We start from the raw sequence: 24,766 nt of genomic DNA, 5'->3' as shown, positions 1-24,766 counted from the left end.
CGTCAGGCAAAGGTCATACCAAGCCTATGGTGAAACCTGGAAAGGGTTTGATGGCGAAAGGAACCACGCCAGATGTTGGGAACTCGTTTGTTATTGACACTGGAGCGACCGTCCATATGTCCCCACACAGAGGACTCTTTTCATCGTTTAAGAAGCAAAGCTTCGCTGTGAAACAGGCCAACGGTCAGGAGCTGGAAGCGACCGGCGTAGGCACTGTCTATCTTAAGAGTCTGAACTTGACTATAAACAATGTTTATTTGGTTCCTGAATTAAAGTTCAATCTGCTGAGTGTTTCACAGATTGCAAAGAAAGGACTGAGACTGTCCTATGATGCTGAGAGCTGCAAGATCTACAAAGATGGAGAGTTATTTCTTTCTGCCAGAGAGAAAGATGGATTATATTTGTTGACTTTTGACAAAAGTGATTACATGGAATGTAATTCATCTGTGTCTAACTTAGTTTCTCTTGCAGGTGTGTCCAAGAAGGTGACCGGGGTCAACAGAGCATTTCAGCGGGTGTATGCTGATGTGATTGGTCCTCTAGAACCATCTAGAGGCAATGCAAGATATTATCTTGTGTGTGTGGATCATTTCTCTAACTATGTCTGGATTTATGTGTTGAGAAAGCCACAGGAAGCCTTGGAGAGGTTTCAGGAGTTTTGTGGCAAAGTTAAGAGTATGCATGATGCTAACATTGATTGTCTATTCACAGATGAGAAGCAGATTTTTCTTTTACAGGATTTCCAGAGGTTCCTGCAGAAGAATGGGATCAGACACAAAATTGCTGTTTCAGCGGAAGCGTGGAACAGGGGTGTCTGTGTACGGGTGAACAGAGAATTGCAAAAGGGGATGAATGCGCAATTGCTTAGTTCACATTTGCCACATGAGTTCTGGGCGGAGTCTCTAATGTCGTATTGTTATACGAAGATGAGAAAGGTTTCAAAAGAGTTGGGAAGTTCTCCATTTGAGAAACTGTTCCACAGAAAACCTTCTGTTGCCCATTTCAAGGTTTTTGGGTCTCATGTGAGGACAGAAGCTCCAGGTGGAGTAAAGAATGCCAGAGGCATTTTTGTGGGTTATGAAAAGGGTCTCTACAGAGTAATTTTGTCTGAATCCGGTCAGGTGATTCTCACAAAATTTCTAGAGAGTGCTCCTGAACAGGAGAGAGTGATAGTACACACATTTCCCACTGAGGACGATTCAGATGATGATGATGATTTTACAGATTACAGTGGTACTGAGAGTGATGACACTGATAGCTCGGAGAGCTCAGTTGTCACAGTCATTGAGAGGAGATCTCACACAATGGATAGGCCTTCACAAGTGAAGGATGAACCACTGTTTACCATTGGAACTGGTTCTCCAAAGAGTCCTGAGACTGGACCAGTGAGCAGAGAGGATCAGCACCTCATACGTAGGTCTGAGAGAGTTACAAAGGGTGCACCACCCAAGAGGTACTCAAAAGAGTTTGCTAACTTAGCTGTTGCATGTGTTGCTGTTGTACACAACCGAGGACAGGTTGGAGCTGTGTCTAAGTCAGAGACAAAGACACAACGGAGAGTTGCTAGCCAAGGTAATGCAGAAGCACTCATTCCTTGGAAACCAAACAACCAGAGAGGTACACTGGGGAAACCAGTGGCGGGGAGTTCCGAGGGTGGAACTGAAACAACAGGGGAGTGTTATGTGTATAACAACTGTTTGTTTTCTTCTCTGGATCACGCTTTGCTTGCCACAACACGCATTGATTCTTTTGGGGGAGGATGTTACGAAAAAGGAGCAATGCAGAAGCGAGCTCCAGGTGGCTGGAATGGTAAACCGGAAACTGATGTTATTGGAATGTACTGTGGGAACAAGGGACAGTGTACTGAGCTCCGGATGTTAGCTCAGAGTGGCACATGACCCTGTACTGGAAGTACATGGGTGGAGTTATTCTCTCTCTGCAGTTGTGATGAGAGAGTACAGACACGTTTTCTCTGTACTGCTGGAAAGACAGGAATAAAAGTATGTAGATATATTTCTGTCTGTCTCTTTCCCCTCCCTGGGAGAGGAGGGGGAGGAATGGTGTGTTCTTCTTCACGTTGAGAAGAATCGCCAATTGGAGACCTCCCTTGATCCTGCCGGGAGACTCTGGCAGGGGAGGTCAACAAGGATTCAAGCCGGGCACCTGGAGGGTGGCCAAATTCCTCAGAGCTTCGCTGGCTCTGCTGGCTTGAAATGTATGGTGGTTTTTCCCTAAATTGTTGATTTGGGGGAAGGTATCTTCCTGGAAAAAAATAAGGTCACTGAACAAAATTTAATATAGACCCCAGAATTGGCAGTGCTAAAGAATGTGGTCATGCAGTAAGTCCTTGATTGGATGCCAATTGGTCATAACATTATGTTTGCTGACTGGGAGAAGTTGTGGACCACCGGGATGAAATTTACGGCATGTAATGCCTTAAGAGAAAATATTATGAAGATGATTTATAGGTGGTACATAACCCCAGTCAAGCTTGCAAAGATTTACCATTTGCCTGATAATAAATGTTGGAAATGTAAGGAAAAGGAAGGCACATTCTTTCACCTCTGGTGGACGTGCCCGAAGATTAAGGCATTCTGGGAAATGATCTATAATGAACTGAAAAAGGTATTTAAATATACCTTCCCTAAGAAACCAGAGGCCTTTCTCTTGGGTATTGCCGGCCAAGGGGTGTTAAAGACGGATATAACTTTTTTTATGTATGCTACAACAGCAGCAAGAATACTCATTGCGAAGTACTGGAAGACACAAGATTTACCCACTCTGGAAGAATGGCAGATGAAGGTGATTGACTATATGGGTCTGGCAGAAATGACGAGCAGAATCCGAAACCAGGGAAGAGAAGCAGCGGAAGAAGAATGGAAAAAATTTAAGGACTATTTAAAGAAATATTACAAAATTAATGAAAATTAAAATGATGTTGGACTAGAAAATAAATGGTTACTATTAGTAATGGATAAGATAGAGAATAAGGAAGATTAAACTAAAATTAAAATAAGGGAAGATTTGCTGAATAAATGATTAGAAATTGGAATACAGAAAAGGGAGGCATGAGGAAGTCGGAGAAGTAAGGTATAAGAAATTAAGATCTGAAACTGTACTTGTTTTTGTTTCCGTTTGTTTGTTTGGTATGTTTGTTGTATTGTATTGTTATGTTTTTGTTCTTATAAAAAAATTCTTTAATAAAAAATTATATCAAAAAAAAAAAAGATTGGATGCCTTCTGATGGCAGCACTGCTTAAAACATCTAAGCAGAGAATATATTTAGAAGGAACTACAATGGAGTACAGTAACTATAACTATAAAGTGTAGTACCTAGTGTTGATCAAGAAACTGACACAAAAGCTCAAAGTCAGTCATTAGAAGTCAAGTAAAAGCATACTTTCATCACAAATTAGTACGATTTTATTAGTTTTACACATACATATCAGCCGGAGCATAACAGAGGTCCACCAACGCAATATCCAAAGACATGGAATTCCTGAAACTGGTCCAAACACTGGCTTTTCCTTTTCAAGTAAATTCCCAAGGCTGGATCTATGAACAGGACAGACAATTCATTTGAAAGCTGTTAACATTTTCAGCTGGAATATTCTGTCTCTCAGATCTATTGTATGGGGTTATGGTTGGGTTTTTTTTAAATTTACTACTACTATTGCATTTTGCTCTTTTTTTCTTGTCTAAAATATAAAATCATAATTATTTATATATAGATATATATGAAAAATAAGTGTATAATTATAAAAGTTTCCTGAATAGATTCTGTGCATCCATAGACCTAATATGTATGACTTCATAGATGACTGTTGAAAAAACAACACCAAGAGTTGCATGTAAGCAACCTGTTCTTCTGGGTTGCAAGGAAGAAGAGGGTTCAGGGTACAATCAGTTAGCATCATTAGTTATAATTATCTTTAAATTAACTATTGGAAAGCAGGTTGTAAATAACTATTTTCTTTTTACCTTTTACAGTTAAAGAAATTTTTATAAAGTTGATTTTAAAATTTTTTGCAAGCACTGCTTTGGGATTTTTTACTTCAAGATTAGTTAGTTATTGGTTGCAACATATTTTCAATGATGGAGTAGTTGAAATAATTGTAAGCTTCTCAATGGCATACATTATTTTCTTCTTCGGTAAGTTAAACGTCTTTGTCAAATGTAATGCATTTGAAACAGTTGTGCTTAATCATTAATAAAACTAAATAATAGTGGTTTTTTAAAATAACAATTCCCTATTTTTTCTATCCTTAGCTGAATGGCTTGGAATGTCTGGAGTTATTGCTATTTGTATTTTGGGCCTTCTTTTAGATACTGTAAGCTTTAGTCCAGGATTGGATATATTTCTTTATAAGTAAGTGCTCATAAGTAAGTGTTTATCTTTAAATTTCAGTTTGAATCATTTTGAAAATTTCTGTGGTAGCTAAATGTATCCCATTTACATATTGTGTAAGGAATGTGAACTAATAGGATTGAAGTCCTTGTAGAAGATTTAAAAGTGCCTTGTAGAAGCACTTTAAGTATTCAGTGCATAAAATTTCTATTGTTAACCAGATTCTCAGTGACAAGTGGTACTTAAGCACTGGTAGACTTGAAATAGCTACAAGAGGTAATTGATTAATAATTTTTTTTTTGGCTTTGAATAATATTTTTTAAAATGTAGTATAAATAAAGCATGGTGGTTGGTTGAGTAACAACTGACTGGTTTATTAACACAGAAGTAACATTTCCTGTCAGATCTTTCAATGATTTGAAGACGCAACTAGACATGAAACAGGAGATCTGTCGTCAGCATTTAGTAGTTTAAAGAAGGAAATGCAACCCTGGGGGACATAAAATTGGATTTGAACTGTACCATTAGGAAGGTCTTTTTTGTCTTTTGCAATGTGAACATTTGATTTTCAAATGTTATAACTACAATAATATAGAATAATATTATAAATGCACATTGTGTATTCTGTATTAAGAGCCTGTGAGTTACATTGTGATTAAGACTTGTAGTTTTACCCTTCTGAAAGTCTATGTTCTTTCACAGTGATATATGGCCAGACTCAACAGCCCCAACTGGTAAACACTTAGATCAAATTGTAACCAATTTTATTGCAAAAGGAACCTGTACATGTTTATATCAAGTCTAATACCTTATATTTTAGCTACCGAACTACTCATTAATATAAATAAATATACAGGCAAAGAATCTGTAGTTTCCTTTCCCTTCTGAGTTCAAATGGTAGATAGAAAAAATACAAATCCCATGTTCATTGGCCATTTCCTGTTGAGTATTGGATTGCATTTCCTCTGGCTCTCAACTGAGTTTGAGAGGTAGAGCAAACTACAAATCTCATGTTACCTGCTAGGAAACACTCTCTCTCTCTCTCTCTCTCTCTCTCTCTCTCTCTCTGTGTGTGTGTGTGTGTGTGTGGTTTTGCCTATCTCTAGTTTCAGGTTGTTTTGTGGAATTCTAATCCAAAATATAATCTAAAAAATTGTGTTTGACCAAATATTCACTGTGTTAAATGCTTTGAAAGTTTTGTAAGAAACTGATTTTGAGGTTGGGGTGAGGGGAGAATGCTTTTGTACTTTATATACTGCAAAGAATTATAGCTTTGCTAATAGTCAGCCCCCCTTAGCATGGTTTAACACATGTTTTTTTTAAACAGGTTCTGGTCAATGTTGACCTTTTTGGCTCACATTATGATATTCCTTATAACGGGAATTGTGTTGGCTCAGAAGGCATTTCCATTTTTTAATTCTCGTGCTATTTTTTATATTATAACAGTCTACCTTTCATTAAATCTTACAAGGTAAGAATTGTTTAATTTTCCTTATTGTATTGATGTTTTCTGCCAATTCACAAAGCTCACTGTTAATATTCTTCAGACTGCAATCCAAATGCATTTAACTGGGAGTAAGCTACACTGAATTCACTAGGACTTACTTTTTATGCATGTATAGGATGGTAGATTATATATTATTTCCCAAAATTCTTAAGTTCAAGGCACACATGCTCTCACAAGTAACTGCATGGGAGCCATGAAGAACATAAATAGGTCCTTATACTTACCAGAACTTCTAGTATTGGTGCCTCTGAACCTATTACCCAGTTTGCAGTATGAATTTGGCATAGTTTTGAAAACACACTTTTATTTGAAACTTATTCCAAACCAGGCCATCATCACGCTTCTTTAACAGTTTGGATTGCAATCTGCTTTGTGAAGAGCTCATTCTACCAGACCACCTGGTTGCTTCTACTTCTGTGATTGTAGCAGCAAGGAGGGATTCTCATCCTTGCCACCTTGAGCCCCTTTGGAGGAAGGTTGGAATATACATTGGAATATACACCCTCTTTTCCTGGTGCTTTGAACATTCCTGGTGTGATTGACATTCATATGCCCTGACTTAAAGGATGCTACTGTAGTGGCATTCCAAGCAGTAGTGAGGGAGAAGATGAACAAGAAACAGAGAGGCACACCTTCCCTGCTATTGCTGCTGTTGCCTCCAGATACTAACTTTGGCAGCTACTAACCTTTAGGCATTACACACTAGAGGACAGCCACTAGTAAGTAATACTTACATGTATACATGTATATTGTGTATATTGTATACACAAGACTTTGCACTGAGTGCCACCTGCTTAACCACTTGCCCATCTGCCTCCCAGAGATTTTAGAGGACAAGCATTGTATGAATGAAAATTATCTTAAGGTGGCCCAAGAGCCTTTGCTTCCTTGCTTCCTGAGGAATATAAAGTTTGGCTGTTTTAATAACTTTTTGAAAATTGTGGCATTTGTCAAACAGCTAGCCTTATGAGTAATGCTTGGAGGTTAGAGGGTGATAGCCCCTATACACTATTTCAGGGCCCTAATGATTAGGACATTAATGAAACAAGTAATGTGCGTTGCTGAATACTGTTGAAGTGAAAATATTGGGAACTAAACATTGGAAAAGAGTTTCTTAATGTAAAATAATTTTGAAGTAGACAATTTTATATGAATTAGATGTAGTGGAGGCTGGAACCTGATTTCTGAATACTAAATTTATTCCCTTTGTGAAAAACAATTCTGTGCTTTGACTTTATTGCCATGGTAATTCATAGCTTCTGTGCAAATTGACGTATTTCCAAGCTGAAAACAAGATTTAAAATCTGCAGTTTCCTGAAATTATTACAGTTACCCAATCAGTACAAAGGAAGACTTCATATTTATTTATGCATTTTGGTTTTTAGTAGGTTTGTCTCTTACTTTTTGACTAGAGTATTCAAAGCAGTTCATAACATTTATAAAATGCAATGGTTACATTGCAAATTTAAAACAAACCACACATTTCAAATGAAGTAGGAACAGGAGCACTTCATTTTCTGTCTGTGTGCTTCCCTATCTCCTGGATTCCTTCTCTTAGGGAAATTAGTGTTAGATGGCCCTGTGCTAGGGGAAGGGACAGCCCAGCTGCAGCAGGAGCAGACATCTGATGTTCTCTTTGCATACCTTTGTAAGTTAGAAGAGGGATGTGCACTTGTCCCACTATATTGCTGATTGCCTAAGTATATGTTAATAGTTAGGCTCAACACTTTTTGTTCCAGAAGGTGATTGTTGAAAATTGAGACCAGTTTTAGCCATGCTCTTATGACTTAATTATTGGTTCCCTATTATCCCTGTTGTGAAGTTAAAGAGATGAATCCCCACACACCTTGAAATGTAACACCCAGAATTTGTGTTATTTTTATTTTAATAGGTTTAAAATAGGCTTAGAATAATGTGGAACGTGTTAAATAGGTCAGATTTAAGCTGGAAAATCTCTTTTACTATTTAAACTAATGAAGCAACTTTCTGAACATACCGAAGGTTTTTTGTTTCTAGCGTTGTCAAATTTCATATTATATCGAAAGGAAACAATAGGGGTGCACCCACCTAACTCATTGAGCAAGCAGAACGGCTTCTGCTAACACAGTGGAATTTCACTCCCCCCCCCTTCTCCCGCCATGCACCCCAGACCATATATGGAGGCAGGGGGAGAGAAGGGGGAAGTTCTGTTAGATGAGTGGAAGTTGTCCCACTGAACAGATGACTTAGTTTAGGGATGGGCAATATTTTTGGCTTAGGCTGGATGTTTGTATTACGCCATCTCATGGTTGAACTTCGGTAGGAGAACCCACCTGCCAATCACAGGTCATTGTGATGTCAGAGGTCTAACAGTTGGGAATTATGTACAGACCCAACTATAGGTTAACCATAGGTTAATGGGAATGTGTTCTCTTATATCAGAGATTACTGGTGCTCTACCCCAAATAATTCAGGATGATTTTAGACAACAAGAGAGAGTACTTCCAGTTAGTTGCAAAGCAATTTTTAGAAAAATATGTATATATAGAATGCTGGACTCCCTCATCTTCTTAAGAGTGTAGTGAAAAAACAGATGGAATCAGCTCCTCATGGCATACAATTTGAAGCACTGATTCCTCAGGTAGTTCTGGTAGTTTAAGCCATGCTACCATTAGCCAGGAAAAAAACCCCTGATCCCCCCTTGGCTAAGCTTATGATCTGTTATTTAACCAGGGTATGCTTTCTTAAATGTTTGCTTAGTTTGTTAACATAGTGTTTTAAGATTTAAATGCATTTTTGCATTTATTTTTATTTTATTCAGGGGTTTGGTTGTTTTTGTGTTGAGCCCTTTTTTGAGTCGTCTTGGCTATGGATTTAATTGGCGTTGGGGAGCTGTTTTGATTTGGAGCGGAATGAGGGGCACCTTCACTTTGAACATGGCTCTTGGAATTAGCCAAACAGAAAGCAAAACTCCAAATGAGTTTCAAATTAAAACCATGGTAAAGTAAGATCATTATTTTTGGAAAGCATTATCAATTTGTACTAGAAGCCTGCTTGAAAATCTATATAGAAAGATGTGTTTATTTCTGACGCCATATTTTCAGTTTATGTACTCATATAGATATTGGGAAAGTAGGTATGCCATTAATTTTTACATTAAAGGTATGCACAACATATTACAGAAAGTATAATTCTGTATATCCAAAGAAATAAATATGCAATTGTTTGCATTGAAAAGAGATTAAAATCTAATGCATATAATTGCTGATCTGTTTTTAAGACAGCAGTCGGGAACATTTTTCAGCCCAGGGTACAATCTTCTGGGGTTTGCATGTCTATGGTAGGTAAGGGGCAGAGATGAAAGTGTGCTGAGCAATAGATATCACTCTTCCCTTTGTACTCTTACCTACATGCCAGACACACACAAGTCAGATGTTTCTGCACACATATGCACCTCTATCCTCCATCTAGATGAGCAAAAGGCATTTTCACAGTTCAAGGACACATTTTAACCAGGCATTTGAACATAAGGAAGGCCTGTTGGATCAGGCCAATGACTCATCTGGTCCAGCATCCTGTTCCCATAGTGGCCACCCAGGGGCATGTGGGAAGCCACAGATTTTGTAGGTGAGTTTCTTGTCTTTGGGGAAATTGCAGGGGTTGGCAAAAGCTCTTGAGGGTGAAGAGGGCACATTCAACCCCTGGGCCTGAGATTCCCCACTCATGCTAAAAGATTGCGTAATATTCTTTCCATTTCCCACCTTGCAGTTTGTGGCCTGTTGCAAAACCTAACTTTCTAGAACTCAGAACTCAGTATTTTCTTGTTAGGAAAGTCCCCTAAGCACAGTTAGTGTGCCTGTAGAAATGGTTATTATCTGGAATGTGGTTGAGGGAGTACAATGAGCACTTATGGATTGTGCTTCTGGCATCACTGGTAAGATTTGATACAACTTTGTCTGTCCACAACAGTGCCTTTTGTGACTTTCCTAATATACATATATATTTTACAAGGCAGGTTAAGTGCTTCCTTGCAATCAAAAAGTTGAGCATGGAAAGTACTTATTTTCCTTTTTTACCTAACAGCAAACCTCCCAGTTAGCTAACAATAAAATAAAATTAACACACAGTAAACATACCATTTTTGAAAAATAAGGAGGCAGTGGTGACTGAAATAGGTATTGTGTTCCAGCAATTGATCTCTGCTTAGTTAGAACAGGGTTGGTCCTCCACTTCTTCACCCTGGCAAGGAAGCCAAGGTGATGTGTGTGTGAGAGAATGAGTGAGTGAATATGTGTATGTGATAGACCAAGTGTGTCCAGGCATGCCCAAAGACACGTGGCCCCTGAGTGCATTGCTGCATTGGCCCTTGGGAGTAAAAAGTTTGCCCACTCCTGCAATGCCCAATACAGAAAAAACTGTGATGGAATCCCCAGTGTTGTGGTTTAAATCACATGGGTATAGGGTGCCCACCACTATGTATAGTGAGGCCTCCTTAGGCAGCTGATTGGGCTGTCATGAAAGGACAGCAACTTGTGAATCATTTCATTTACTATTACTTGTATTTTTACTGCTAGGGAGGGGGATAGGTGCTCTGAAGTGCACAAAACATAACCTGTAGATCATGAAATCTCATGTCATCATTTTGTGACTGCTTCGCCCCGCGCTGACATTTTGTGACTTGGTCTGCCTTGCACCTACCACTATTTTGTTACTGAAGGGCCTCAGTATTTTCCAGCCCTCTCAAGTGGTCCCTAAAAGTAGAAAGTTTGATAACAGCTGCCGTAGATCATATTTGACAAATGTCAGAAAGAGCACCTTAAAATATATTTTGGAAGTTCGAACTGTAGTATTGCCTCACTGTAAGTTGAGAACATTAAGATGCATTGAACGCAGTCAGCTTACTTCTGATTAAACATTTGTAGGGTCTCATCATACTTTTTAATCCTTCTCTTTTCCTATGATGTTTAGGGCTGATACAGATGATTTGCTTTTTTCTTTCAATAACTCTATCAGAGTGGTTATGGTAAGAAATGGTTCTTGGGCTTCATGGTTCTGTGTGGGCTTGAAGTCTGGGCTCTGAAACCAAATCAGATGCAATGGCTGGAACTTTTAAACAGAGAAAAAAATACAATAAGTAAAAATAAGCATTTTAAAAAAAAAATAGATTCCAAAGGTACTTAAAATTCCATTAGGCATTACTTCTCTGCCAAGTGGGAGAGTGCAATTTGCAGTGGAGAAGTGGTATGTGGGGTCAGTGCTTGATCATTCTGCAGGCAGTAGAATGACTGCTATTGAAAAGGTCAGCGCTGGACTGAATGGGTTGTAGCAAGTTTTGCTCAATTGCAAATACAGTGGTACCTTGGTTTGCAATTGCTTTGGATTACAACTGTTTTGGATTACAAGCACGTCAAACCCGGAAGTTTGTGTCCCTTTTTTTTTGGATTACAACCCATTTTGGGGGGGGGGGAGGCCCCATTGGCGAAAGTGCCCCTTGGGTTACAACCTGTTTTGGTTTACAACCAGACCTCCAGAACGGATTATGGTTGTAAACCAAGGTACCACTGTACTTCCTTTTTTGGGAAAGTGACTGAGACAGTTCTGGCAGAACAACTGCAGACAATCCTGAATGAGACTAATGATCTAATCTTTGACAGTCTGGGTTCAGGCCTGGATTTGGGACTGAATGAGCCTTGATCGACCTTATGGATGACTTTTATAGCGAGGAAATGCGACTCTGCTATTTCTGGTTGATCTCTTGGCAGTCTTCAATACCACTGATCACAATATCCTTCTGAACCGACTCTGCAGGATAGGTATCAGTGGCAGTGTATTGCAATTACAATACTCTTGCAGGATCAGGTCCAAAGAGTAGCATTGGGAGAGTGCACTTTGCCCCCTGGTGCTTACACTATGGAGTGCCATAGGACACTATTTTGTCCACAGTGCTATTCAACAGCTGGCTTTCCTGCTGCTACTTTGCTGAGAAGGAGCATCAGGTTTTTGCCATATTTGGTGATATTGTAATGTGTAGATCTGGCTTCTTTCCATTGTTCTGTGCTGAACTCCCAAAGCAGACTAAACTATTATAAAATGCTATGAAATGTAATGTTATATTGCTGCTTTTACTAGTTATGATAGAGATGCTAATTGCTCAAATCTTTTCAGTTATTACTGCATTCAGGAACTGCGTCTTTGTTGACCTTGATGATTAATTCTACCACTGTGAAAAGGCTGGTTACAACACTAGGTAATACTCTCAACATTTCTTCTTTTCTTTATTAAAATAAAAATTAATGTGTTTTATTCATACTTCAACTTCAGCCCTATTTAAGCATTTTTTAAAAAATTATATGATTTAAACGGGATAGGAAGACAAGTTTTCTGCATGCTGACCCTACTCCTAATTTCCTTGTGCTCACTGGGCATGCCCATTCCATCCCTCGCCCTCTTGGAAGGTCTGAAGGGGGCTTTTAAGCATGTTCAGATGCACAGTCTTTCAGCCTTCCTCACAACTGGGAGCCCTGATGAGGTAGGGTTCTATTTCCCAGCCATGCTGTTGTCTCTTTGCTGTATCAAGCACTCATGAGTCTGGAATTAGATGACCTTTGCTGCTGTCTTGTAAATCTTATTATGACCAATGAATTACTTTTCTGTTTCTATAGGCCTTTGTAATATTACTCTTCCAAAACGTATGGCAATGCATAACGCTGTTCAGCGAATCAGACAAATGGAAGCCAATGCATTTGCAATGCTGAAACTTGATAGATTTTTGGCTGATGCAAACTGGACAATGGCTGAAGAAGCAATTAAAATAGATTATCCTTATAAAGTGAGTATCTTTCAGTTAGTGTTAAATAAACATAACTTAGAAAGTGTGTAAAACCAAATGCAAGGTGGGCTCATAGCCTGAGCTCACTTGTCCGTTTGCTTGCCCAGAACAGAGCCACCTATCATTTGCCATGCTAAGGCTTGTGCCTGCACTGCTCTTCAAAAGGAAGAGACGGGGTATGACACTTGTTGGGCCAACCTCAGGTCATGCTTAGCCATGCAATTCACCTGCTATGTATTTGTTAAAAGAATTTGGCAGAAGTAGCAACCTGATTTCAAGTTATTCATCTGACAGCAAGGACTGAGACATAGAAGGTGCTGGACTAAATACTTCCAAGAAGGACCACAAATTTTGAGGAATCTCTCATTGCTTGTCTTAGCTCTTGTTTTTCCCTAGGTAAGGGTCCCAGCTGAGAAACAGGGCTCTAGCCTAGTGGGGATTTGTGTTAGGCACAGAGTCCACTTGAACATTTATTTATTTGTAAACATATTTGTAAACTGCAATTTTCTATAAATATCAAAGTGGTTCATAATAATTGTAACACAATAAAAACTACATAAAATGAAAGTAGATCACCAGCTAACTATTAAGAAAATGTTTTTCATCAATTATCTGCATAAGCCTGGTAGCAAAGAAAAGGTTTCAGCAAATGTTTGAAGGTTAAGCTAGAAGGTGCATGCACCCGTTCAATATCTAAGAAGCAGAGCATGGTCAAGCATAGGTCAGGTTTGAGTAATGGAAGGTCAGACACAGAGGTCTGGATAAGCAAGATCAGAAAGCAATAATAGAGTCATACCTTGTGTTGTGTTAGGTTCATGTTGCATCTTTTCAGCTTGTGAACACGGCAAACCCAGAAGTGTATACTTCGGGTTTCGCCGCGTGCATGTGCGTAGAAGCGTTCTGTGTGCTTCACATATGCGCAGATGCGCTCTATCGCGCTCTGCACTTGTGCAGAAGTGCTGCTCTAGTTGTCGACTTTTCGGGGTGCGAACGGCACCCTGGAACGGATCGTGCCTGCAACTAGAGGTACCACTGTAATAATAAAGGTGTTTGATTTTTTTAAAAAAGTACACAAGTGATAGCAGAACAAAACTATCTAATAAGTCAGGGGCAGCATAATCTCTTAACTAGGGGTTAACATAGGGGTGCTGGAATAAAAACATTTTCACCTGGTTTATAAACACTATTAAGGATGGAGCCAACAGATCTTCTGGGGCAGCGAATTTCACAGGCTGGACACCACCGCATAAATTCCCTCACACATCCCAACCAGCTGCACTTCTGATGATGTGGGAAAGTTGTCTCCAAACAATCAGAGTGGATAGGCAGAATCATGTGAGAGGAGACTGATGTGTTTCCTCACCACACTGACATGATATTCTGGGATGCAATCAAGCCAAAGTTAAGCCCATTCTTTCAGCTCCTGTCTGGGATGCAATCTCACCCTCAGGATTGTGGGTGCCCATTGCCACAACACAGATGTGTGAAGGGTGCCTCGCTGGTTGGTTGTGGAGGGCAGAGCTGAACTGATTCTCGGAGGCAATGCTGCTGCCACCTGCCGGCTTTTCTCATTGACTTTGTGGGTGCTCTGCCCCCACAATTACCGTATTTTTCCGTGTATAAGACTAAAAAAAAAAGTGTATAAGACTAAAAAATAATGTCAAAAATTAGGAGGCGTCCTTATACAGTGGTATCTCTGGATGCGAACGGGATCCCTTCCGGAGCCCTGTTCGCATCCTGAAGCGAACGCAACCCGCATCCGCGCGTCATTTTGATGATCTGTGCATGCGCGAGTGACGAAACCCGGAAGTAATGCGCTCCGTTACTTCCGGGTCGCCGCAGCGCGCAGCCTGAAAATACTCATCCCAAAGCTACTTTAACTCGAGGTGTGACTGTACATGGGGCCATCTCTCCCCATTGTCTTAAATCTGTGTCCCCCAAAATAGGGGGTGTCTTATACAAGGGGGTGTCTTATAGATGGAAAAATACGGTATATTATTGTGGGTGTCCAGGCACCTATGGCCCCCAGAGTTGTCTCCTGTGACTCCTGTGTGTGATTTAAACCAAACTGGCCCTGCCACACAGTAGTGTGAATCAGTGACTTCAGGCAGCACCATGAGCAGGGTAGATAAGACAGGATTTTAGTGTGTGAATGCTGCAGCATTCTTTGTAAATTGTTGAGTCTACAGTAGAATATAAAAGTGCTCAACTTCCATTGGATTGTGCCCAAAATGTTTAGATTCTTAAATTAATTTAATATTACCCTTGGTTTGATATTGAGATTTCAGTCAATGTATATTCTGTTTTTCTTATCCCGCCCCCCTTGTGCAGTTAGATTCAGAAGAAGTTGATCAACTGATCAAATCACTTAGATGTCCAGAATGTAATGCCAATGTTACATTTGAAGGAAGTTCTCAACAAATTGCCGACATAATGGAAGAAGCCAGATTGCGTCTTTTAACGGCACAAATAGTTCGTACTTTTAATTCTGTTGACCTTTTATTGATGTAATTTCAGGATTATAATTACTTAACAATATAATTGAGCATTTTATGGTGGTTCAGAACGAAAAGTCCCAATTCTATAGAACATTTGAATCTTAAAGTATAGGTTTTACTGTGAATTCAAAATACATTGTCTCTAGTGTGGTCCATAGCTATTAAAAATACAATATTAGGTGTCCACATAATTAAGGTAGAGAGATATTTTTATCTGTCTTTTATAACTACCACTTTATTCCTAGGAAATAGTTCATTGTTAATCTGAGAATTAGTTCTAATGTTGGGCATTTCCCCCCAAAAGTTTTATTGGAAGCCACTCTTTGCTGTAGGATGCCTAATCAGAATAATTTAGTGCGTTGATATATATTTAATTACATAAATCCCAATCCTCCATCAGAGTCAAGAAAGGCTCAAGCTCTGGAAAGGTAATGATTACCTCCCACATTGAAATACTTCTGAAGTCTGTTTCTTGGATTAGAAATCTAGGAATGTTCTGTTCAAAGCATTGGTTGCAGCCAGAATGTACTTCAAGCCTTCGTGGAAGTTGTGGTTTAATAGAAGGGAGGGATCTCTGGACCTCCACATGTTGGATTTCAGTTCCCAACATCATCCCTGATCATTGGCCACAGGTTCCCCACTCCTCCTATAGAAGTTCAGGTCCAAGCAGAACCTTGGACAGTTGCAAATGGCATTCAGGCTCGCACATGTATGGCCAACTCAAATGTTGCTTCAGTGGTGGTTTAGTGTTCCCTGAGGCTTAAATAGGGATGCTGCTCAGAGTAATTAGCTCCACCATCACCCTGAAAAATGGCTTTTGTAATTAAATAAGTTTTTCTCAGTTGAGCTGGGAATTAGTTCTTATGGTGCCATGGAGACTGACTCTGTTGCTGCTTTCAAGATGAAAGCATAAGGTTAGTGTTACATCTCAGGAGGTTCACATGTGCTGCGGAGTGAGAGTGGGATCACTGAGGATACATGCTGAGGACAATTTCTTCCCTCTACTCTGGCTCCTCAGAGTCTGGGCTCACTTGCTGAATGAGGTGAGTTTCAACCTGATATCATGACTAGGAAATCTTAGAAAATGTCTACTCTTCATCAGTGCTGGTACCAGAGGGGTGCAGAACAAGCACACATAAACTGCAACCAAATCATAAAATTAACAAGATATGCTAACAAACAAAGCAGCTAAAAACAACATCAGGATAATAATCACCTTACATAACCTACAAATAAGTAAGTCTTAACCTAGTGCCGAAATGATGACAGTTCACAGATAGAGTGCCGCCTCTATTCCCGCATCACCATAAAGTGAGCTTCCCTCAGTGATAGAAAATTGAAACTAGCATCGTCCAAAAATATTAGTACATGAATAGGGAGAGGTGCTTCTTTAGTTATGGACTAGTCTGAGAAATGCATAAACTGAAGACCCGTATCTGACAATGCATCAAGTGATGATCTGCATGTGGGAATAATGTTTTGTGCAGAATGCACAAAAGATACACATTTCCTACAAAAAAGACACAAAACTTTGGATTCCTGAGTATGCTAAAGCTATCCAATATTAGAAGCGCTGGGGAAGGCAGCTGTCTTTAAAAAAACAAAAAACAAACCAACAAACCACAGGTAGGTAGCCATGTTGGTCTGCCATAGTCGAAACAAAATAAAAAATGAAAAAATTCCTTCCAGTAGCACCTTAGAGACCAACTAAGTTTGTTATTGGTATGAGCTTTCGTGTGCATGCATACTTCTTAGGTTTTGTTTTGTTTTTGGTTTAAACCACAGGTTGCATGTGGGGAAAATGTGAAGCACTACATAAAGAACTTCCATGTAACCTCAGTGTTTTTAATAGAGCTAATTAACAGTTTAATTAGCATGCAGAGGCAGATAGATAGCTATGTTGTTCAGTAGGTAGATAATGCATGTTGCTGAAGAAAGCAACAGTTACTTCATTCAGTATATACATTATTTTTTTCAAAATATAGGCCAGTTATCAGAAGCAATACAACAGTGGAATGCTGAACCAAGATGCTGCCCAAACATTAATAGGTGCAGCAGAAAGCTATGTTGATATTGAAGGAAAGTAAGTGCTGTATTTTAAAGAAAGAAAAAGATAAGTGCTGTATTTTTAATGTTATTGTTACAGACATCCCACCAACCACCTGAATGAAGATCACACACTACTGATGGTTCATGGAACACAGTTTGGGAACCACTGGCCTTAGAACACAAGTTTATAACCTAATAATGCAATCTTAAGTACATAGGGAAACGTTTAGTGAGAATTGCCCGAGAGTCCAGTGGAAGTGCTTATCTGGTGTCTGGACTCAATAAAGAACTGGATGATGACTTGTAAACTGAAGCTCAACCCTGACAAGATGGAGGTCCGGTTAGCATTTCTATTAGAGCAACTGAGACAGAGTCCTGTGGTAATTGCCACACGTTGAACCAAGGACAGGGCTGTGGTTATGACTGCCCACTTTGTAGCACTTAGCCCACTTAGCACTCTGGCTTGCTGAGCCTGCACAGATTGATTGTTCTCTTTGGCTGTAACTGCATGTTTTGAGCCCTGGGTTGCAGGAGCCTTTGCCTTTGAGAATGCCTTCTGAGTACTGTCTGCAGCCTTTGGGGTGGGCAATTTCATGTCAGGCAAGACATATTTGTACAAGCATTAAAAAAATATGCTCCAAACACCTGAAAAAAATGGAGGAGAGTAGTGGCACTAAAACATAGGTGGGGAACTTGGGAGTGGAGAGTTGCCTTAGTTGAGTTGCTTTAAAAGAGTGAAAACATATATTCGTTAACTAAAGCAGTCTTAGTCACTTGCCAAAATACCTTCAGCTGGCATGCAAAAAAAATGGGTCATCCAGCAATTCATTAATGGCATTTATGTGATCAACTAAGAGCAATGGAACCCTAATTCCTTTAATACCTGATCAGCCCCACCCCCGGAATCTTCAACTGGGGGAAGCCAGCTCTCCCTTGTATCACATCCCTAAAATTCCCGTACACAGAGGGGAATTTGATCATCAGCTCACTAGAATTTGTCAACAGATTAGAAAGGTAGGACAAGAATTGGGCCCGTCTCACCAGGATGGTTTCTTGGGAGCCTGGGACATTCCTTGTGAGGGAGATTCCTTGGTCCTAACTAGGGATGACAGAGAGATTTGATTGAGTTATAATTTCTGACCTAAACTTTCTGAAACACCACCGTCCTTCAAAATTGACACTTCTCCAAATATGCAGTATACTTTGGTCAAGTAATGTGTGCAAAAATACATAATGCTGTGGTTAGGTTTGCATAAAAATGCATATCTGGAGGGAGGAAATAACATAAAAAGGCAATGTCTTACAGCATATTGCTTTGCAAAAGAGTGTATATTGGGCAGAATTGATTGATTTCCCTTTTTGGTGTGAAATTGGATTAGGTCCCTCTTTCAGGGATCCTATAGGCAACTGGCTGAACCTTGTGAAAACGGGATGCTGAACTGACCTTACGTTCGTATGGTCATTATTTTCCTTCTCCACTGATTTTGTATCTTTCTGTTATTTAAAAGCAAAGTTTTGTAAGCAACCTTGAACATTTTTCCTGAAGAGCAGGCTTCTAAGGAAACATTCAGGATTGCATTGTTAATGTTTTTTTTTTTTATATGAAGCAGCTGTCTTGATATCTGTATTCTCAAATTCACTCTGTGATAATGTAAGTTGAGATAACTTTAGGATCTTACTATTTTCTTACTATTAGCTTCTCTTCTCAATTACCTTGTCTTAAATATTTTAGGTTTATGAATATTCATGAAGTAAAGACCTATTGGGAAAGCAAAGGAGTGCTGGTAAAGTTGAAGAAATTGCTATCTGATTGGGTTTACAGCGTGAAAGAGGAAACATTTAAGGCACCAAAGTTAGTGTTTATTAATGTTTGTTAATATGGTTGATAGAAAAGGTAGTGTGCTTACACAGTAAAATTATACAGACATACACACTCATTTGCTAAGATTAGTAATCAAAATATTGAGCATAGTTGTTGAGGTTTGCTGGGGTTTGGCCACAAGGAATCAAGTTTCCAGTTCTGTGGAGAGCTGACTTGGTCTAGAGGTGAGAAGTTCAGTTCCAGACAGTTAATCAAGTCCCAAAATGACAAGCAGCGTTCTGAAGGACCAAAAGCAAGTAATAGCAAGTTCCAAAATCAGCAAGTAAGATCAGAGAGCTAAGGCTTGCAAATAATCAGTGCGAAAGTCAGCTGTGTGGGGAAGGGAGGAGTTGGCTTCTCCAGACATGATCCTGCCCAGAGAGGCACATTATTCAAAGTGAAGAGCAAGCTCTGAAGCTTGGATTTTATAAGGCAAGGGAGTGCTAAAGTCTGATGGTGGTGCTTATATTGTAACCCTGATAGATACCTTTGGATGCACAGTTCAGGTTGCAGGAATGCAGCCGTAGTGGCACAGGAGGTTAGGCTCGGAAGGTGGGGGCGGCATGGCTGAGTGCTGGGAGCCCTGAGTCTAGATTTCTCTTGACAGTGGTTCATATCCCTGTGTGTGCAGGTGGAGATCAGTATAGAGCTCAATTGAGTCTTCTTTCCAGCCAATGTTCTGGCCCAGTTCTGAGCATAGGAGCTGTCAGCATTCTCCGCTGACTCCCTACTCTTTAGTCAGGGAAAGGGCGCTGAGACTGAGGAAACATTGATGACAGTGATGGGTAGAAGATTGGATGCAGAATTCTTTTGGCTTTGCCAGCATCACGTTTCTTTGGAGCAAGGTCAGTGTTGGCAAGAAAGAAAAGAATACAAGTGTGTTGTTGTACTGTTCTTCCTCTGATACCTCTGGATACCCCCTTGTTTGAGAAGTGAGTGAGTGTCTCAAACAGCCCATACAATTATGTATAGTTCTGTTGGGAAATCCCCCATTTCCAAAGGGGAGGGGTGCCCAGTTTTAGGAAAAGAAGAGGAGCAGGACTCTTTTGCACACTTTTTCATTCTTCTCATTTAGCTTCACAAGACTCCTTAGCACCTCTAGTTGTTGCTAGATTCCTGCCTGTCTATGGGTCTTATCATACATTTTTAAATAGTCTAATTACCCATGTATGGTATGAACAAGTAAATATAATGTAGTGGTCAGAATTTTCTAAATGATTTGGTAACTAATCAAAGCTCAAAATTTTATTCTCCTCCCTCCCCAGAAACAAGTTTTTAAGAATGTGCCACCATATGGTATTCATGGATGAATTTGAATATATAAGTACCATGATGACATTTTTGAACTGTGTCCCTATCGTTCTTCACTTTATACCAAAGTATTCTTCAACATTTATTCTAGAACTAAAAGTGTGCAACTACTATTATCTGGCTTTGTATATAATGGAAGCATTATTTAAGGTACTGGCTAATCAAAGTATTGCAATATTTGTATTAACTGTATTTTTAATTATTGACTTTGTTGTTGTTGTTTAGTTGTTTAGTCGTGTCCGACTCTTCGTGACCCCATGGACCAGAGCACGCCAGGCACTTCTGTCTTCCACTGCCTCCCACAGTTTGGTCAGACTCATGCTTGTAGCTTCGACAACACTATCCAACGATCTCGTCCTCTGTCGTCCCCTTCTCCTTGTGCCCTCCATCTTTCCCAACATCAGGGTCTTTTCCAGGGAGTCTTCTCTTCTCATGAGGTGGCCAAAGTATTGGAGCCTCAGCTTCACGATCTGTCCTTCCAGTGGACATATAATCATTATTGACTTACATTTTTACAATATGGAATTTGAATTTACTTGACCAACAGTGTGAAATTGAAACTCTTGTTTCTTGGAAATATCACACCCTGCTCATTCTTTTTCTTCAGTTAATGTTCTGATTCTTGCTGTGGCTTAAAAGAAACAACTAAAGTTGTGTTGACTGAGAGTTGATCCCGCTCCTCTCTTGATCACCTCCTACAAGATCAGAGATGTCTGTGTATGAGGAGACCTCCATATTGACAGTCCCTTTTCCCATACACTCGAGTTGTGTGCAAAGCTGCCTGTGAACATTATTGCAGTCAGTGGAGCTCACGCCCTCCCCATTAATTCTATTTGGTTAGGTTTATAGAATTGTGTTGTGTCTATGCTTTATGTTTGAAAACTTAGGAATAACTTTCCTCTGCTGTTGCCTCTACAGCAATTTAGAGAAGTACATAAAGGTTAATCGTAGACCTATTCTCCATGAATTTATTTAACCCCCTTTTAAGGTGGTCTAAGGTTGTAGCCATCTCAAAATCTTGTGGCAGTGAATACCATCCATTAATGTGGAGAGCACATCAGTGCCAGGTGAGACCAGAAGTCTACCATCCCACAGTGGCCAACCTTGTGAACTTGTGCAGGGCCTGAAGATACTAGGCTCTCCAATTGTTGCTTCCCACCAGTAACTGGTACTGGTACTGGTTTCCATTCACCTGGTTTGGAGAGATTTTTTTGAAGCCCTTGTAAGTTCTCTGGGGGTTTCATTATGCTGAATAATTTGGCGTATTGCAAATTTGTCCACATCATGACTTATTCCATGTCTTTTGTAAACCAATTAAAAATACCAGTCCCCAATACAGAATGTTTTGAGGCTCCTCTTCTTACTACTAGTAATTGTTTTTATTATGTAAGGTGCTTTGGGAGCCCTGTGAATTGAGGAGTAAAATGCTTAATACACACAATGTTTGATGTCAATTAAATGTTTGTTTTAAACAGGCTTTTGCAATGGGGAGGACCTACATCTTTTACCACTGGAACCAGTTTGATCTTATAATCATAGTAGTGGGAGTTGTAGATGTCATGATTATTAACCTCTTTAAAACACTCAGTACAACGTATCATATGATTAATACTATCAGGATATTTCGGTTTATTCGTGTTTTAAGAATTCTGCGGCTCTTTAAGGTAAAAAAAATTGATCATTTTTTCAGTAATGTGTTATGCTTTGTTAGTAGAAAACTATATTTTCTTCTGTGGTTCAGGAATTGGGTATTTTTTTGGGTGGGGGGAGAACCTTCTCTTGACAGACAGACTTCTAGAAAAAATGACATTGTTGGGAGGGGCTTTTCCTCAATTCCTATGAATGACTTTACTCAATTCCTAAGCTGCCTTGAGTCCATGTCAGGAAAAAAGGCAGGGTATAAATAATAATAATAATAATAATAATAATAATAATAATAATAATAATAATTCCCAGAGCAATCCTGCTTCACTAGAATGTAGCAGGCACTTGGCATGAGTTGTAGCTGAGTGTTTGTGACATTGTTTAAAAGCAGCTTATTGAATTTGTGGAAGATATGGTCCTATGGTCCTGGCTGGGTAATGTTGAAGGAGCTGTAATGGTCTGGTATGACCATTAACTGTGCAATACATGATATATGTATATTTTAATACATTATGTATTTCAGCTTGTGATACCTAGAACGATTTATTTATTGGAGAAGCAAATAAACAGACAGCTCACTTTCCGGTATGATATCGCTAAAGGATATGTTCAAGGTGAAGAAGATACAAATTGTTTAATTGGACAGATTGCTGGCCATGAGAGAGTTTATCAAGTGAGTACATGACTTCACATTTTAAGCAGAAAATTACCGTATTTTTCGCACGATTGGACGCACCGGACCATAGGGCGCACCTAGTTTTTTTGGGGGGAAATAAAGGGAAAAAAATTTCCCTTTATTTCCCCCCCAAAAGCAGGTCAGGGAAACCGAACCAGGTCGAGGAACAGCGGGATAGTGGCGCTGCGCCTCCCTGCTGTCCCCCGAGCTTGTGGGGCTGGCTGATGTCTGCCCGGCGCGCGGGGCGCTCTGATTCAGGGTGCCCCACCCGCCGGGCGGCAGGCTGCTATCCGCAGCTTGGGGAGCCTTGCGGGGAACTCCTGCAGGGCTCCCCACGCTGCGGATGTCTGCCCGGCGCGAGGGGCGCTCTGCTTCAGGGCGCCCCGCCCGCCGGGCGGCAGGCTGCTATCCGCAGCTTGGGGAGCCTTGCGGGGAACTCCTGCAGGGCTCCCCACGCTGCGGATGTCTGCCCGGCGCGAGGGGCGCTCTGATTCAGGGCGCCCCGCCCGCCGGGCGGCAGGCTGCTATCCGCAGCTTGGGGGGCCTTGCGGGGAACTCCTGCAGGGCTCCCCACGCTGCGGATGTCTGCCCGGCGCGCGGGGCGCTCTCCTTCAGGGCGCCCCGCCCGCCGGGCGGCAGGCTGCTATCCGCAGCTTGGGGAGCCTTGCGGGGAACTCCTGCAGGGCTCCCCACGCTGCGGATGTCTGCCCGGCGCGAGGGGCGCTCTGCTTCAGGGTGCCCTGCCCGCCGGGCGGCAGGCTGCCATTTGCAGCTTGGGGAGCCTTGTGGGGAACTCCTGCAGGGCTCCCCACGCTGCGGATGTCTTCCTGAAGCGCTGGGCGCTCTGCTTTCAGGGCGCCCGACCCTCCGGGAAGCAGGCTGCTATCCGCAGCCTAGACATCCCTGCGGGACCTCCCGCAGGGTTGCCTAGGCTGCGGATGTCTTCCCGAAGCGCCGGGCGCTCTGCTTTCAGGGCGCCCAACGCTCCGGGAAGCAGGCTGCTATCCGCAGCCTAGATAAGGCTAGCGGAGCGCTAATCCCGAAGCTTGGGGCTGCGGAAGCTTGGGGCTGCGGAGGTCTAGATGGCTAGCGGAGACCTTGCCGGCACCCAGAAGCTTGGGGCGCGCTGAGCTCCGCACGCCCCAAGCTTCGGGATTAATGCAGCGCTCCGCTAGCCGTGGGAGAGCTGGGTCTCCCACGGCTAGCGGATAGCTTCCTGAAGCCTGGAGAGCGAGAGGGGTCGGTGCGCACCGACCCCTCTCACTTTCCAGGCTTCAGCGAAAGCCTGCATTCGCTCCATAGGACGCACACACATTTTCCCTTGCTTTTTAGGAGGGAAAAAGTGCGTCCTATGGTGCGAAAAATACGGTACATCACTTGTGATACCATTCCTTAAAGCAGGGACGAGGAACCTGTGGAACCAGATGGACTACAGCTTCCATCATACCTACCCATTGGCCATACTGACTGGGGTGGTGGAGTGCAACAGTATCTGAAGAGCCACAGGTTCCCATTTTCTGCTTTAAAGAGTCAATAATATATTTTGAGAAGAACTCTTCACAAGGGGATTACATGCTATTTTGTACTTGTAAAAAGCTCAGAGCACACGGAAGTAGTTCAGGCTAGTAGAATCTAAAAAAAATATGAATGTAACAAGATCAAAATAAGAGAACTGAACCTTAACAAAACAGCTTGGTTTCCGTCAAGCAACCACATTAATTTTAAGTACAATTGGATGATGCCCTCTGAAGTAGTAGAGAGGACAGCCCCAAATAATGTGGACTGCTCAAAACTAAAGAAATGAATATCTTCCATTTAAATGCCCTTTTCCAAAGTTAAAGAAAAAATGGCTCCCTCCAATGGAACTCAGTTCAGATATAACACTTAGTTGTTAGGAAATGGGAATCATGCCACAGATTTCTCCCCTCCCCATATCTCACTGAAATGAACCAGCATTGCCTGGTGAGTATTGTAAACCATGGTTTGTATTCTAGCTGGAATCTGCTTTATAGTTGTCTTTATTTTAAGTGCTTTAAGCATTTAGGTTGTGGGCAAGAATAAAAT

At 41.0% G+C, this 24,766-nt stretch overlaps 1 protein-coding gene across 5 annotated transcripts in view; it reads left to right on the top strand.

Moving 5' to 3' along the window:
* LOC128417226 (sodium/hydrogen exchanger 10-like) overlaps positions 1–24,766 on the top strand; it is a 59,945-nt gene that overhangs the window by 16,476 nt on the left and 18,703 nt on the right. For 4 of the 5 annotated variants that reach the window (XM_053395620.1, XM_053395637.1, XM_053395613.1 and 1 more), the window contains 12 exons: positions 3,991–4,152; positions 4,270–4,369; positions 5,676–5,819; positions 8,656–8,833; positions 12,000–12,081; positions 12,497–12,663; positions 14,995–15,135; positions 17,147–17,244; positions 18,943–19,062; positions 20,337–20,532; positions 21,858–22,046; positions 22,550–22,699. In XM_053395620.1, the coding sequence (XP_053251595.1) occupies positions 3,991–4,152; positions 4,270–4,369; positions 5,676–5,819; positions 8,656–8,833; positions 12,000–12,081; positions 12,497–12,663; positions 14,995–15,135; positions 17,147–17,244; positions 18,943–19,062; positions 20,337–20,532; positions 21,858–22,046; positions 22,550–22,699 (1,727 nt within the window). The remainder of the gene's footprint in view (positions 1–3,990; positions 4,153–4,269; positions 4,370–5,675; positions 5,820–8,655; positions 8,834–11,999; positions 12,082–12,496; positions 12,664–14,994; positions 15,136–17,146; positions 17,245–18,942; positions 19,063–20,336; positions 20,533–21,857; positions 22,047–22,549; positions 22,700–24,766) is intronic. The other variant, XM_053395629.1, reaches the window with a different exon arrangement.

This window comes from Podarcis raffonei, chromosome 1 (genome assembly GCF_027172205.1).
Source record: "Podarcis raffonei isolate rPodRaf1 chromosome 1, rPodRaf1.pri, whole genome shotgun sequence".
NCBI classification, from domain to species: domain Eukaryota; kingdom Metazoa; phylum Chordata; class Lepidosauria; order Squamata; family Lacertidae; genus Podarcis; species Podarcis raffonei.
This window is presented reverse-complemented; position numbering and strand designations above follow the sequence as displayed.